Source organism: Pelecanus crispus, chromosome 2 (genome assembly GCF_030463565.1).
Source record: "Pelecanus crispus isolate bPelCri1 chromosome 2, bPelCri1.pri, whole genome shotgun sequence".
In the NCBI taxonomy this organism is placed as follows: Eukaryota; Metazoa; Chordata; class Aves; order Pelecaniformes; family Pelecanidae; genus Pelecanus; species Pelecanus crispus.
In genome coordinates this window covers 16,958,858-16,974,894 of record NC_134644.1, presented here as the reverse complement: position 1 = coordinate 16,974,894, position 16,037 = coordinate 16,958,858, and the positions used below count along the sequence as shown (strand labels likewise).

Sequence of the window (16,037 nt, the reverse complement as noted above, 5' to 3'; positions counted from 1 at the left end):
GAAGAGTGAAAGATGAAAAGATATCAGATTGATGCTCACCTTTACATAGGGAACTCTATTTTTGTCCTCATGAACAGAGAGATTGGTCTTTGAAACTGGAAGAGAAAAAGTTCTAAAGCTAAGAGATATATGATTTCTTTGCAAAATGAATGAGCTGTGTACAACACATGTCCAAGTCACAGATGTTATTTCTCAGGAACACTTTATATATAAAAAACTTAATATACATGAAACAACCACTACTGCACCTTTAGTAGTATTATATAGATTAGCTCCATGCTTTCTTATTTTGATGTACCCTTATCATTTACAGGTTATTAGCATAGTGCATACCTATCTTAGTATCATGAGGAGGTTTTGGGTTTGGTTTTTTTTTTTTTTTATCTCTCTCCAGAACAATTTATTTTCAATGTTCCATATAAATAAAATGCTTACCGTCCAAAAGGTCCCTTATTTTATCCAAGTATATTTCAAAATATGACACCTAGAAGTGGGAAGGGGAATAAAGATACAGCATCAGAAAGCAAAAATGCTTTGCTTTGTGATCAGAAGGATCCAGCATGATTATTATGACCTCCCACATAATACCACATCTAGCTCAAGTCCTTAAGGCTGAGCTAAAATACACCTTTAAGAAGAAACTATTTTGATCAAAAGCTTCAAGCACTATCAGCACTGCCATAGATTATCAGAGTAGCTACCATCAATGTTTAATGGAAACAAGATTAAAGTGTTAACATAATTCTTCTTAAGAGTCAGTTACTTCAGAAATAACTCACGTTTAGATTTTCCAAGTTACGGGCATTTGAAACAGATAAAGAACATCCATTAAGCATAGACTACTTCCAGTTTTAAAATAGATTAAATAAGTAACAATGAAGAAAGTTTACCTTAATATGAAACTCAAGATTCTCATCCATAGAGTAAATATAATTAAAAATATCTTGCACTATTCTTGGAATAATACCCATTCCATCCGGGTCATGAAGCTTCCCCTTATTAGAAAAAGATACAATAAAACGAAACATACATACTGAATCCAACATCACAAACAGTATCCAGAAGCAAAACAAACAGTTAACAGACAAATTAGTTTTAAAATGCTGACAGGTATGATGCACTTATTTTATCTATAAAGGAAAGTCTTGACCAGCCATTTAGGCCCAGCATTTGGCAGGAGTGAAAGAACAATCTTAGAAGTCTCCCAAACTACTAAGAGCGAAAATGTACTATTAACATTATTCTTGTGTTTCTCATCCTACTACTGAGGGCTGTAAAAATACCGTAACTGTCATTCTCAGTACTAAGAAAACATTTTGGGTATCAAAACATTCCAGTGGAAAGAAAATTAAAATGGCAAGATGAAAACAAGCAGATATCTTATTTCTAGAAAGATAACACTATTGTGATGAAGAGAAATGACAGTGACATTAAGAGGAAAATTATTTTAAGATTTCTTACTTCCATAGTGTGTGTCTTTCCAGATGATGTTTGCCCATAAGCAAATATTGTACCATTGTATCCCTCAAGTACATCTAAAGGGAAAGAGTATTTTCATTAGGGTTCATTTCCTTCTTCTAAAGGAAAGTCAAATGAAATAGAATGCAAGCAGGCAGTTCCTAAAGTGTTCAGCAAGTTAAATCACTCAGAGTTTGGGAACTCTGTGGTAGAGTAGGGGGGAGAGAGAGTGTTCCTCCCTACCCCTTTTAATGCATTAAATCATCATTGACTGCGTTTTAGAAGTTTACTGTATTAGAAGCATCTGTTCCTTCAACCAGAAAAATCAGGACTTCAAAGTCAGGAACAAAAAGGAAATCGATACAACTGCCAGGTTGAACAAATAGTCTTTGATAACTCAGAAGAAACCACCATACATGAGAATGCTATAATATTTTCTGCCTTCAAGGAAGTTTAGTTGTCCAATTGTGAAGAGAATGGGCTATGCTGTAAGTTTCAAGCATTTTACTCTTTGACCATAAGCTTATATTCCAAATTATGAATGAACCAACCCGAGTTTTAGATTGAGGGGTATGGGGCTCGTGGGTTGGTTTGTTTACAAGTCAGTTACTGTAGAATCACATCCTGCAAGCAAACTTTTATTTTAAAAAAAAGCATGAGATACTCCAAATATGGAAGTCTTTGCCACCCCATCATACCCATAATCCATTTGTACCACCACGAGAGCTCACTTGCCCCATGATGTCGCACAGCCTAGAAAGTCTCTGTTCTGCACAGAGACTCAGAGATCAGACTTTTACACAGAGGAAAGGGGCAGCATTACAATTCTTAGTTAACTCCAATTTTTAAGGAGCAAACTTCTGATCTAATCCTGATTACTATTTAACTCATTAAAGGGTTAAATACTTGCAGCAGCATGGATTTTCCACAGCAATTCACTCTTCTAATGATCAAAAAACACCTACATTTACCCAACCTTCTTTTGTCACGAATAGTTGGCATTTCAGGGGAAGGCTTTGTTAAAGTTGTTTTGAAAGTTGTGTCAATTAGAACTTGTATCTCCTCAAGAAATTAATCAATTTTATTTTTAGGATACTAGCTAATTGCTTACTACAACAATTTACTGTGGGTATAACCTTCTTTGTGATAAGGCTTGATTTTATGAAGGTACTAGGCCAATTCAAGTTTGGAGAAACTGTACACCCTGACATCCACAGCAATATCTCACATTTAAACTTTTAATTGTGAAGCTAAAAATCACATTAAAAAAATCCCTGTTAAACTGTGCATTAAATAAACAAGCTTAGAAAAGATCTATAGCATACACATGATTTCACAAGCTTCCTTTCCTCTTATGTTCCCCCAAACAAACAAAAGCAATTGTGGGATGTTTTCACCAATAAATTTTGAAAGGAAAAAAAAAAAACCACCACCCAAAAAAACCCCACGAAACTACTCATAAGAGTTACTTTGATTAATTTCTGACAAATTGTTTTAAATAATCTTTTGCAGAAAACTGAAAAAAAAAAACCCAGAACATGACAGGTAAATGTTATCAAACATAGCAATCAACTGAAACAGCAGGTTAAGCACTGACATAAATTATCAGCTCACCTACAGGATGATTTTACACTGCTATGATCCATGTTGGCTTTTATTAAACATTTAGAAGGTAAAAGGGAGCAATAGAAGTATCAGTTTTCAACACTGAAATCCACATGAATGAGACTTTTCCTTATGGTTAAAGTTGCTGTTCCACCTTACCTTTGACAATTTTTTTAGCACAATCATTGTATACTTGTTCCTGTGATGTGTTTGACTGGAATACACGGTCAAATATATATGGCTTGGACTGCAGGGGGGGGGAAAAAAAAAAAAAGACACAGAAGATCTGTTAAAAAAACCCAGATACTGGAAGTAGAACCAAAAGGCATTTGTTTATATATTTTAGAAGCAGTCTATACTGTCTCAGCCCAAACTTTTGTTTTATTTTAAGCTCTTGAAGACTGTAGCAAGGAAATCAGCTTATATAGTGTTGCCTAAATCTTCACATGCTTCCCTAAAAGTAAGGCCTTGAATTAAATATATTTGGTTTCGAAGTGCGATCTTAATAGTTCTCCAAAATTACTCTGCCACATGACCTCAATTTACTTGATTTACAAGGTAAACCAATGCCTAGAGTCCGTACTTCTGAGAACCCCTTATTCTCGTCTACTCTGGTAGCAGGTGTACTCTGGTAAACCCAAATTATAAAGAACAGCTTGTGCCACATCACACAGAATATCTGTCTTGGCAATATTTCTTAAAAACCTCAAACCAAAAAGAAACATTCAGATCACCTACAGTCAACACAAGAACTATCTCCCCATACACAACACCCTTAAAATAAAGCTCCATCAGCAGAAGGAAAAAGCCACTTTAGAGGAAGGGAACCTTTCACAGAAGACTCATTTTGGAAGACACCTAAAGAGGAAGCTCCGAGACAGCTTTTTGGAAGGAATGTTGGATTCTGCTTTGTTTTAAAGAAGAGATTTTCATAACACAGTTCTAAGCAGCTGTCAGTCCATTAGGATATGAACTATTATGCTCATCTTATGACGTTCAAATTTCTGTAGCGTTTTCAGAGCTTGATTTAGTAGGTACCCAAGCAAATAGGCAAGGTATACAAGGGACCTAGGTCAGTTACCATTGCTAAACTCACTGCAACTGTTAAGTGCTCCATTTTGCCGAAATTTAATTCATCATTATCCTCCCCCAAGGATATTCTGGAATTGCCTCCCTGGCAAAGAAACAAACATAGCTTCCATCTTTCACCCACCCACCACATTCCCTTCCCCAGCCTGACCTTCCATTTGTCTTTTAATAACATCTAGCAAAACACTAAAGAAAGCTTTTTAGATTCAACACATATCTATCTGCTGAGAGGGCTTGAATTCACGTGGATGAGTTCCCTCTTGGAAAAAATAATTACAGCATTCACTGCGTAAATACGCTCACGAAACCACAAGACTCAGTACGCAGAAGCTATCCCTAAGGTGCTGAAGTTTGCCACAACACTTGTTTCACAGCAGGGAAATCACAAGCCTTCTCGATTACTCATTTTAGCTTCAAATACACCTCAAATTCATATGTTCTACAGGTAGAATTGAGGCCATTACGTACACCGAAGACAAACAACTAACAAGTTCAAGTAACCCTGAGGTAAGGAAATGAAGACTGAGAACACGTTACATAAAAGGTAAGTCGCTGTAGAAAAGATAACACTAGCTATACATTTTCTTTCTCACTAGCAGCTGTAGTTTCAAAAAGCCTCCAACTTCACAAATATCAATCAGCTGCACTACACACTGCAAGTCATCTACATCACAAAACATTAATCAGATCCGTTTCATGCTCAAGCTCTTCTGCGTATTTGTATTCACTGAAATAACACCATTTTGGAGGATCGTATTTACCATTACACATTGGAAAAAATATAGCAAGAAAAGTGATTGCGTCCAACGTCACTGCAAGCCATCTGTGCAGCATTAGTAATTCGTATGTTTGTACTTGTAAGATTTAAACTCTTCTCCAAATTATTGCTCCAGAAAATATATAGATGACAATTATTCCAATTCAATTGATTTTAGAAGAATTAGGGAAAGTTCCTGGATACGATCTTCTGACAGTCTATGCAGCAACTGTTAACAATACTCGCTATTTCTCACAGATCTCAACATATCTGATCTTTGCTGTTCCCAAAAGCACATAACAACTATGAGAACACAAAAGTACATTAGAAAGCAAACATTATTTTGCATAGTATATGTGTTTGCATATATATACATGGCAGATTTTTTTTTTTTACTTCAAAGAAATTCACCTTAAGGGAAAAAAAAAGAAATCTAGCCTAGTTTCTGGTACAGGAAGATACCTTGTTTAGAAAGAACTGTAGGCACAGCCTGCACTAGTCTGCAACCATCCTGCAATCTACAGGTATTTGCAGCAGGTTCTGAAAAAGCTTTCCTTCTCTGAATTTTTAAACAGCGTTTAGAGGGTTTCTGGTGGTTGGGTTTTTGGGGGTTGTTGTTTTTTTTTTTTTTTAAAGTTCTTCTGCCAGGCAAAGGTTGACTGAATTGAACTATTCTTCTTCATCTGTGTTAAAGGAAAATCATTTTAATTAATTTGAGAGTAATCTGTAGACACAATACTTTTAGACTATCTACTCTCCAATTGTCATTCAAATGCCTTTGTAAGAGAACAGAGCCAAATTACAGTATCTCCTATAATTACAGTCTCTTTTGCTTTACAAAATGTTAATATAAAGAATAGCACATATGATGAATGCCATGAACTAGTAAGAACAGAAAACCAAGCTGCAAGGACTTCACTCCGATAGTAAGGCCTTTAATTGACCTTGTTTATTTATAGTGAAAGCTGCTAGGCACACGACAAATTCCAATTTCCCTCAAGTTAACAACTGCTACCAACATACCCACAAAATTTAGTAATTCTCACCAAAAAAGTCTTCACAAGGGGTTCTGTTTGTACCACTTGTCACTTCCCCAGCCCTTGCAGGTGGAAAGTGAAATATTTGTTTACGTGTCCTCAGTATTACATGTTCCTAGATGAAGCCACAATACAACTTCAAAGCACTCAAAAATCCAATTCCATACTTCCTTTCTCTCCCAGGTCACAGTACATTTATCACACCTATGCAAACCCACATTAGAGGCATGCCCCTGTTCCACCATTACTGAACCAATATCTAACCAAGTAGGTTTAGCCAAGCAGGCTCCAGGATAATTATGTTTTAAGAATACAAGTTACTCCTGCTCATATGGTTTCACATCTTTGACATCTGCAATGCTATGTCTTGTCACTTCTCTTTACATCCTACTTTCTGCTGTAAACAAAGCTAAAACAGTATTACACAGATTACCCTGCCCTAGAAAGCCTCCTCATTACCTTTAAGAGATTAATCAAGAAAGATTAAAGTGTCAGATATTTTTTCTATACCAGATGCCTTTTCATTCTCAAGTAGTAAACAATTAGATATTATGATGGAACTGGAAACACAAAATGTCCAAGTAAACATTATCCCATGGTGTCCATAACAGTGGCAGTAGCAGTGTCACTACCATGATATGATGCTGCTTTGACACACTCCAGACACTTTCAGCAAATGTTCTAAATTTTTATCAGGATTTGAGTAACATACAACCATAAGCAACACAAAATATCAAGCAAACAAGCAGAGATTCTGACTTCCTCTCTCCAAATAGACAGAATTCAACACTTGCATTCACTCCTTGCCTAGCATTTGTTCTGTCAGTAATTAACTACACGACAACTTCAGCTCCTGCAGTTGCTTGTGCTGAAGGAATGTGGTCCCACAGCAAAAACTTTGCAAGCACTCTCACAGCCCTCGAAAACGTACATCTGCCAACATGATTTAGCAGTAATTAAACTGAATCTCAGTAAAGGGTTTAAGTACACAGTTCTGCAGTTAACTAACTGGTTACCAGTTATCCTTATATAAAAGGATGCTCAGCCTATCTAAAGTATACAAGATTTGGAGCACACATGAGAGTTCGTTCTTCAGAAAAGTTAGTTTTTTGCCGTACCTTCAACGAGGACTACACAAAAACCTGTGATCACTACCTGATTGAAATCTTAACCTTAAGTATTTCTAGGACTTTTAAGGTATCTCCATAGAAAGAATTTACACTATCTTTCATTTTCTCACTGTAACTTTCTGTAAACTACAGAACTGGTTACTCCCACCACCACCTTAGTTCACCTTGTTTTCTGTGCATTAGTATCTGAAGCAATGTCAACAGTGAAAATTTACTTGAAAATTGGCAGCATATTTTTCTACCACAACATATTCAGATGCCTTTGACTGCTAGAGCAATATTATATCCACCCATGGTTAGCTTATTCTTGGCAAGAGGTTGAAGCAATAAGTAACAGGCTTACCTCCCCTTTAAGTTTCACACTTTTAATAAAAAGCATTCTTTCCATCAGCACAAAATATGGTAAAAGAAAAATCCTGCACGGAACAATTTCTGGAAAGTACAATGTCAAACACCTGACTCAGTTCTTCCTATTACTAAGCTAAGGTATTGCTGCTTTGACACACCTAACAGAGTCCAACATTGCAAATGAGTGAAAAGGCACTGTTCCAAATTAGTATTTCATTCTTAGTATAAGGTAAAAGGATTTTCTTGTCCCAGCTCTATGCATACAAAAATGCAGCCAACATAAGAACAGTCAGTGGATCTCAGCTCTTTCTGCCCTATCTTCCTAATTTCTGTGCAAATACTACAACTCAAGTATCAACTTTTACAGCAGTTATTTATTGTTGTTACAGAAGGACTAAACCATGTAATTTTGTTTTTAAAAAATTGTGACTGGAAACTAAATTTCCAGCATCAAAACAGAGAGAAATTTTGGAATAAGAGTTTCAGCCAAGCTTTGCTTTAGTAAAGAGTTTCTTCTAAAGAGAAAAGTAAGCACTGCTGGCATAAAAACAGTCATTGAATTTCAGAACAACCACTAAGTATGAGTGAGGCATTTCTAAGCAATTGGTACAGCAGCCAGGGAGTATAGCTCTCCCTTTACACATTACTGTAAGCTAGAATATTTGCTTTCTGTTAAATCATCATACCAGTATAATTTGAAAAACTTTTCTATTATCCACCATGTCATGGAATGAAATTAAAAAAAAACAAACAAAAAAATTAGAGAGTAACACTGAAAGAATATTATTGTTTCAGCTACAGATTGCAATTTCTAATTTCAGTTGCACTGTAAACATTAACCATTTTTATTCGTGTGTTTCTAATTAAACGGTGTTTTCCTTCACATCAGCAAAATAATTTTTTAAAAGGTTGTTTTAAGAATGGACCTTGTTTCCTGCATTTATATGGTCTGGCACAGCCTTTCCTCAGCAACACACATGAATTACATTTTCCTTTTGAATAAAGTGCTGCCAAAAGCTGCAGCAATAGCAAGTGATCTTCATTAATCTAACATAACTTAAACCTAGCTTTGCTCTCATTTACTATCCAATACTAGTTTAAAAGGTACAGATAAAGAAAGCTAAATGTCTCGAGCTCTTCCCAGGATCACATGGGTCACATCTTACGTACAAAGAAATAGTACTCTAAAAAACCATGAAAATACAGGCAGGTAGCCACGATTCACTCTTAAAAGCCATAGAAATAAGGAATATACTTATTGATATATAATGATCATTACTAGAAACATTTGGACAACAGAGGGATACTGCCCATTTCTGTGAACGCCCATAACACCTCGCCAGTTCAGTCACTTGGCAGTACTGTTTTCAGCCTAGGCTTCAGCCTGAAATACTCAAGCGTCACTATAGTCAATAACCTATCTTATCTTTTGGAAAGTTGTAAGATGAGCAAGACTAGGTATAGAAATGTTTTTAAAAAAGAAGTACAGATATGTATGCAGAACTATAAAGCTACTCAGTTGCAAGAAGTTTTACATTTGAAAAAATAAAGTACGTAATATTTATACAAGCTTGCTATTCCTCCCTGTTTCATATTACTCAAAAGCCTGAAATCCATGAGCAAATTGCTATCAATTTTTGTATATAGGCATATTTATGATGTTTAACATAAAAGCCATATACTCCTAACAAGTCACCTTATTATCTGCTTTAACAAAACCCTTATATTTACTTAACAGGAAGAGCCATTAGAAAAAAAAATAAAATAAAGAAGCCCCCTTTAATTAATAATTTAAAAGCTCTTTACTAGTTAAGAAAGTTTCATCCTGTGGAAGAACAACACTTTTTCAAAGTCTGCTCTTTAAAACAGACCAACACAGTAAGTCCCCTCAAATTGCTGTTACACACTAGCTACAATTAGAACAAGTATTTTATCTAACACAAATCAAAACAACTCACTTGTCCAGAAAGACAACCATGCCAGTAATTACATAGGAGCTAGGAAGAGAAGGGAGGTTAGATAGCTCAGAGATGACAGGGGTGTCAAGGAAGGAGGAGGATTTGGTTATAGTCACCAATTTCCCTCCCCACCCTCCTCCACAGAGGAGTCAAATCTGCAGCCTGGTATAAGCTCTGCTTCCACCATCTCCTAGTTTTCATCTCCTATCTACCATGACAGGCAACTCCCAAGTATTATTAAAGAAGCCTTCACTGTTTCAGCACAGACCCAGGTGCACACAGAAGGTGCAAGTCCTTTGGGCAGCTGAGGAAAGCAGCTATTAAAAAAAAAAAGAGTGGCTCAATTACTGTTCATCAGGCAGCCAATATGACGTGTAGCAATAAAGACAGAAATCAAACAGCTGAAAGTAACCAAACATACAGCTTACTGAGGAATGTTTTTAGAAACTGTTTCATGAGAAGGACTGTTTCTGTTACCATCCTCCCTTGGGCAACTCTACAACACACACAAAAGAGATGACTGGCTACAGCCTCAAGTAACTTTGTAAAAACTTGTTAAAAAAAAAAGAATCAAAACACAAGTTAAAGTCATTATCTCAACAGTTTTAGAGAATCAAGTCATAAGTGTGAGAACATCAATGTTGTCATATATCCACCATTACAGAAACAAAATCACAGAATATCAATCCTTTATTAAGATTTTCTGAAACAGAACTCAAATACTGTCACTGCTACCCAATCTAATAATTTTGGGGGGCATTTTTCCCCAAAGTCATACACAGCAAGCCCTGGACCGAGGACCACTGAAGGATTTTTTGTTGTAATTTTTACCAATGCAGAAAATACCAAAGTACAGCTGTAACACTAAATATTAACCCCAAGCAGAAAGTCCCATATAATCCCTCAGGAGCATGCCATCAGACTGTTCTATTCAGATATAGCACCACCTCAGCCCAATTTATAATTTGGAAATTTTTAAAGCATACTTGAAGAGTATTTAAACAATGTTAAGTTTTCTGTTATCTTTAGACTAGAACTACTGAAACAATACGTGGAAATTTTATTTTTAAAAAGTCAGAAAACATCAAGGTTTCCAAACTTAACCATGGATTTTAAACAGAATATGTAGTGTCACAATGAATGGGTAGTCACTGATGGAAGCGAGATCATTTGTTCTCATTAAATTTTCCATTTTCCAGGCTTAGGTCCTTACTCCAAGGAGTTTACCTGTAACACCTCAGGAAGTAGAGATGCACTCCAAGATACTAACTTGCCAGCTGAAATAAACCCAGATTACCTCATTTCACAAGTATGCTATCGTTCCTGTAGCTGCAGACTCATGGAATTCCACATTTTATTGACAAATTCACTTGAATTTTAACAGACTAGAGCACCAGTATTTAGTAAGTCATACTAAAAAAGTATTTTATTAAATTGCCTCCTTCAACTTCAGATACTGTACAAAAAAGCTACTATTGGTAGCCTCAAGAAGCAGAATATAAAAAACCCAAAATTTGAAAACAGGCAATAACTGACATCTAAGTTATTTTCAGCAATGCAGGAGCAGTACTGTCTCTAGAGAGAAAAGTATTTGTATGAAAACACCAATTAAAAGTTAGCAAAAATAAAACAAACATTGGGCATAGAGTGTGCTTGCACAATACCAACCAAACCAGGCAATAAACTACCGTACTTGAATTTTGTATTCCAGTTCCACTTAGTAGCTAAATATGACACACTGAACAAAAAGGATTATCTTTTACCCTGTAACATGAGGGCAAAAAGATTATTTTATAACAGGACTCATACTTTGCAAGGTGACTTCAGTTAACACGTTTACAAAGATGTAATAAGTCAAATGGTCTGTTTATTCCGATTTAAAAAAAAAAAACAAAACCAAAACAAAACGCTATCAGCCGAAGGCTGGTTTGCAGATCACAAGCACCAATGAACTGGAGCCTGCACTGTTGCTCTGCATTTTCTTCCCAAAAAACTCTCTGTAGGCAATTGCTCCAATGGTAGCTCCAACGCATGCATTCTGAGCGCGTATTTAGCCCTCAGACTCCTCGCGGTCGCCAAAAGCTGGGCCAGCCTAGCCGGGGGACACACTGCAGGACTCGCCCGTTACTCTCCACCTCGTGATTCACGCGTTTTTCGTGGACACACTGAAGCGTGCCCTGTGGCTCGGGCTCGGCAGCGAAACCTCCCGCTGCGCCCCGAGTTGCAAGCCTTTCGCCAGAGCCTTTGCCAAAGGCTTCCTGAGCTGCTGCCACCGGCGCGCCCCTACAGCCCAACGCCCACTGCTCGGGACCTCTGCCCCCACCAGCTCCCTGCCCTTTGCCCGGCCGTGCCCACATCCAGACTAGCCGGCCCCGACCACAGCCCTGCCCGCCCTCCTCCCCTTCCTTCCCCCCACCCACCCCCCAAAAGGCCGCCCCCCTTCCCGAGGCGTCCCCGCCCGCCTCAGCCCTGCCCTCTCGCCTCACACCGCGCCCATCCCCGCGGTATCCGACCCCGCCGACCCCTGACACCCCCTCCCTTCCCCCGCCTTTCCCGCCCGGGGCGGCCCCTCACCGCGATGACGACCGTGTCTTCGCCCTGAAACTTGGCGATGTATTTGTCGCCACGGGACACTTCGGACTCGTTGAGGGGCCTGAAGCGACACATCACTTTGATGTTACACTCCGCCGGGTCCGCCATCTTAGGCCAACGCCGCCTCCGGGGCGCTCAGCTCCGCCGCCGCCACCCGCTGCTGCCTCTACGCCGCCCGCTCCGGGGATCTCGCAAGCCGCCGTTGCCGCCGCCGCCGCCGGGAAGCCTGTGTCCGCCCAAGCAGAAGGGAAAAGGGAAGGGCTCCTTCCTGGCCGCCGCCGCCGCCTCCCGCTCTCACTTCCTCCCCAATATGGCAGCCATGGCGGCGCCTGCAGCCGGCAAAGCCCCGGCCCTCCCTCGGCGGGCGGGGGCGGTGCCGGCGGCAGGGCAGGCAGGTGACGTCACCCCCGCAGCGCCCGGCCCCGCCCCCTCGGCTGGGCCCTGCTGCGCAGGCGCGCGGGTGCGCGGGCGGCCGGGCCCGGCTCCACAGGCGCTTTGCGGCGCAGGCGCGGGGCGGCCGCTGAGGGGGCGGGGCCGGGGGGCGGAGCTATCCGGGTGGGCGGGGCCGGGAGGGGGCGGGGCTGTGCTGGGGGCGGGGCGGGGGGCGCGCCGTGGAGCCGTCGGGGCCGCCTGCCGCCGCCTGCCGCCCCCTGCCCGCCCCGGCCGCCTCGGCGCAGCCCCCCCGCTCCCCCACGCGTGGCGCGGAGCGGGCTTGCGGCCGCACAGCCGCGGGTAACTCGGCCGAGGTGCTGCGAGGAGAGGTGGAGACCTCGGCCGGCCGCCTGGGCGGGGAGCGGTCGGGCACGGCGTTCCCCGCGGCGGGGCGGGGGCGGCGGCGGCGGCGGCGGCGGCGGGGTCCGGCCGTGCTGGCCTGAGGGGCGTCGCGGCGGGGCCCTCTCGGCAGCTGCACGCCCGGGCAGGGCAGCTCCGGCAGGGCCGGGTTTTGTAAGGGCGCCTGAAGACTGAGAGTCCGGGTGTGAAGCAAAGGCTTAAAGCAGGCAGCTGGGGTAGAAACCCCCGATACGGCTTTTTGGCTTTTCGTCTTCGTTGCTCGGAGAGCTAAAAGAGGGGGAAAACCCCACTTCCATGAGGTGTTGGCGGATGCCAGGGAAGTGTCGGGATTTTCTGAAGTGCCCGTGAGCCTCGTTGCCTGCGTGTCGTCCGCAGCTGCGAAGCCGAGCGGGTTCCTTGGGCGAGCGGGGATCAGCGCAGCGCCCGGCTTTGGTGTCACCTCCAGCGGCGGAGCCTCTCCCCACCTCTTCGTCCCAATTTAAAAAAAAAAAAGGGTCTTTTTTAAGCTCGGTTTATTCCAAGTTTTATTTATTTATTACAGGGAGCTCTAATTCTAGTGAATTGAAACTTACAGACTCTGTCTAGAGTGCAAGCATTGTCAGGTGAACCGTTCCGATCGGAGAGCCTCAAGAGTGCCACGCGTTTACAGCTGTACCTCTTACAGCCCGGCATGGACGTTTGAACCGGGACAAAGTACAAACTCGCAGCTTGGCTAAGTTAGGTCTGCTTCCTGACAGAAATCTCGAGTTGTACTGGAAATCTTTCAAATAGCCTTGGAAGTTAATAACAATTAAAAAAAGAGGGAGCCTTTCTCTTAAATTAGTAAATTTTAGTAGGCCAGAATGACTCAGAATAGAATCATAGAATCATAGAATGCTTTAGCAATGTCCTTCCCTTAAAGGTACTCTCTTTTTTATTAAAAAAGGGGAAAAAATTGTGAATTTTAACAGGGACCCTCTGAAATTGGGCATCCTCTGTTTTCAAGACCCTTCTCAGTTTAGGGATTTCGGTGGCGAATTTTCATTTAGAATAGGTGCGCAAGGTGAACGCTGCTTCAAAACTACTCCACGTGACAGAAGAACTACCTAATAATGTAATTTCATCTACAGCTTCTTTTCACACAGCAATACAAAAAGTATTTTTGTGCCTAGTTTATCTTATGAGGTAAGCTGAGTCTTCTAAATTGAGTTCATGTTGCAACAAGTTTATTTTTCCACTGTGGTTAAAAATTCTGCAGGACTGTGCTGTCTTACCCAGAGCAGAAACAATTACACCTCCCCACCTATCAGTGCATGTGGAAAGAGTTGTCTGGTAAAGCCAAGATGTACACTCAGTCTTCAGAAGGTGCAGCGCTGCTCCACAGCATCTAGCATATGATATATATAGACATCTGCCTACAGTTCTGTTTGTCTGTGTTTTCAATAAAATGTGTTAAACATCATTATTATTAGCCTTTAAGTGTCAGGAAGCCTATTTTTGTTGATTGCTATTTTAGAAATTATGAATTTATATCGCAGTCAGCAAGATACATTCGTGCATCTAACTCAACTATTTCTGGGATTATTCACATGCTTATGGCTGGGGATGTTCTTATGCCGCTGCTGGATTTAGATCCTCACAGATTTCGTATGATAGAAGGTTATTACTTTTATGAAAGGTGTGTGAGTAATTTACTACTTTTTTGATTAATTTGCTTTCATACACGAGGAAGAAGAAATGTTAGCTGCAAAATGAACAACTTCATGATTATTACTCCCAGAAGTAAGTGTTTCAGCTGCTGAGACATCCTTTACCCCAATCTATTTAAGAAACTTCTAGTTCTTGTTATCCATCAGCAAAGGGGATGTATCATCAGCTACACTTGCTGACATATAGTACCCAATGTAAGAACATCTCAGTAAAGGAAGAAACCTCATAATGACATGATTCTCAAGAAAATAGATGCTTGGGCTTGCTTACTTTTTCAATGTTTCAAACAGCAGACACTCCACAAAGACAACATAGACAGATGCACAGGTAATTACTAGAAATTTCAACTATGTTGAAATGAAAAAATGTCAGCATGTGTGAGCTATGTAGAAGAAACTGCCTGCTTCTAAGCTGTTGGTTCTGTGCAAACTCATAGGAGAACTGACTGATGGGATCTCTCCTACTGGCTGTGGAAGCCCTTACTAAAGGAGCTCTGCTGAACTGAACATGCGTGGTCTCATATCCGTCTCAGGGATTCTGTCACGAAGTTTCTCTTCTCTGATCTGCTGTTCAAAATACTCAGCAACCGTTCTTTCACATGACCTACTTAAAGTCTGACACAACGATGCGGTGTACTCAACCAGGGCAGTATGTTACCTCTGTTGGCACTAATATATGTCAAAACAGCAGTCTTGAGGACTGGTGTTTAAGGATGCCATGTCATTTTCTTGAAAACAGGGCAGAGACCAAACATCCTGGTAAGTTTCCCATTTTGTCACAGCTACAGAATAGTCCTTCTTGGCATTGGAAATATATTTACTGTCTTCTATATTGTTATGTAACATCTGTAGCATACATTTTTTTGTCATTTGGGGTAAAAGACTCTGTTTAAAAGTAATCTATTGTAATGAGAAAAAAATCCTATATCGGTTGTCATAAAAAGCGAATCTTTCTGTTTGGTGTTTAAGCCTAGTATGACCATATAAATCAAGTAAGTTTTCTTTATCTGACAAGTAAGTTTGGTAAAGTTTCTCAGTGAAGACCAATGTGTTTTATTAAAAGTAATTTATCTAACAAATTTGTGTTTGTTAGTTCACTAACCACGTTTCTTCCCATTTATGATCTGTGCAATAAACCTCTAGAAATTCTTTCATGATTTATAGCTCTTTTAGATCTCCAGTCTTTCCCAGCAATAAAAGCATGTTAAGCAAAGGGAATTGGCAAACCTGAGCCTTACAGTGAAGCTATAGCTGGATAATGATGTAATTAACCATCAAAATTATTCCAGCAGAGTGAAAGTGATCTTGATTTGGTCTTAAAAGAATATTACATATTTAAATAAATCTTTAAACCAGGTGTTTGTGGAGAAGCAAATTAAAGCTGCTTCCTCCTGCCCTTTAAAGAACTAAATTCTGCGATTTATCAGTTGACAGTACTTGTTGACATTCAATGTTCCTAATGCAAACACAAGTGCTCTTCTCATTTTAATTTGCAATGTGCTGGGAAAATATAGCACACGACTTCTGAGAATTTAAGGTGCATTCCAGGTCAAATTTATTCCAGTTTTGCAAGTCAATTTGTA

The 16,037-nt window shown here is 40.3% G+C and overlaps 1 protein-coding gene across 3 annotated transcripts in view; it reads right to left on the bottom strand.

Moving 5' to 3' along the window:
• The window catches only part of KIF5B (kinesin family member 5B), a 38,585-nt gene extending 26,473 nt beyond the window's left edge, over positions 1-12,112 (bottom strand). For 2 of the 3 annotated variants that reach the window (XM_075704721.1, XM_075704723.1), the window contains exons 1-6: positions 11,957-12,112; positions 3,223-3,310; positions 1,462-1,535; positions 891-995; positions 436-484; positions 40-95 (exon numbers count right to left, since the gene is read on the bottom strand). In XM_075704721.1, the coding sequence (XP_075560836.1) occupies positions 40-95; positions 436-484; positions 891-995; positions 1,462-1,535; positions 3,223-3,310; positions 11,957-12,082 (498 nt within the window). In that variant the 5' untranslated portion in view covers positions 12,083-12,112. Of the gene's footprint in view, positions 1-39; positions 96-435; positions 485-890; positions 996-1,461; positions 1,536-3,222; positions 3,311-11,956 lie in introns of those variants that run through there. The other variant, XM_075704722.1, reaches the window with a different exon arrangement.
• Positions 12,113-16,037: the final 3,925 nt, after the last annotated feature.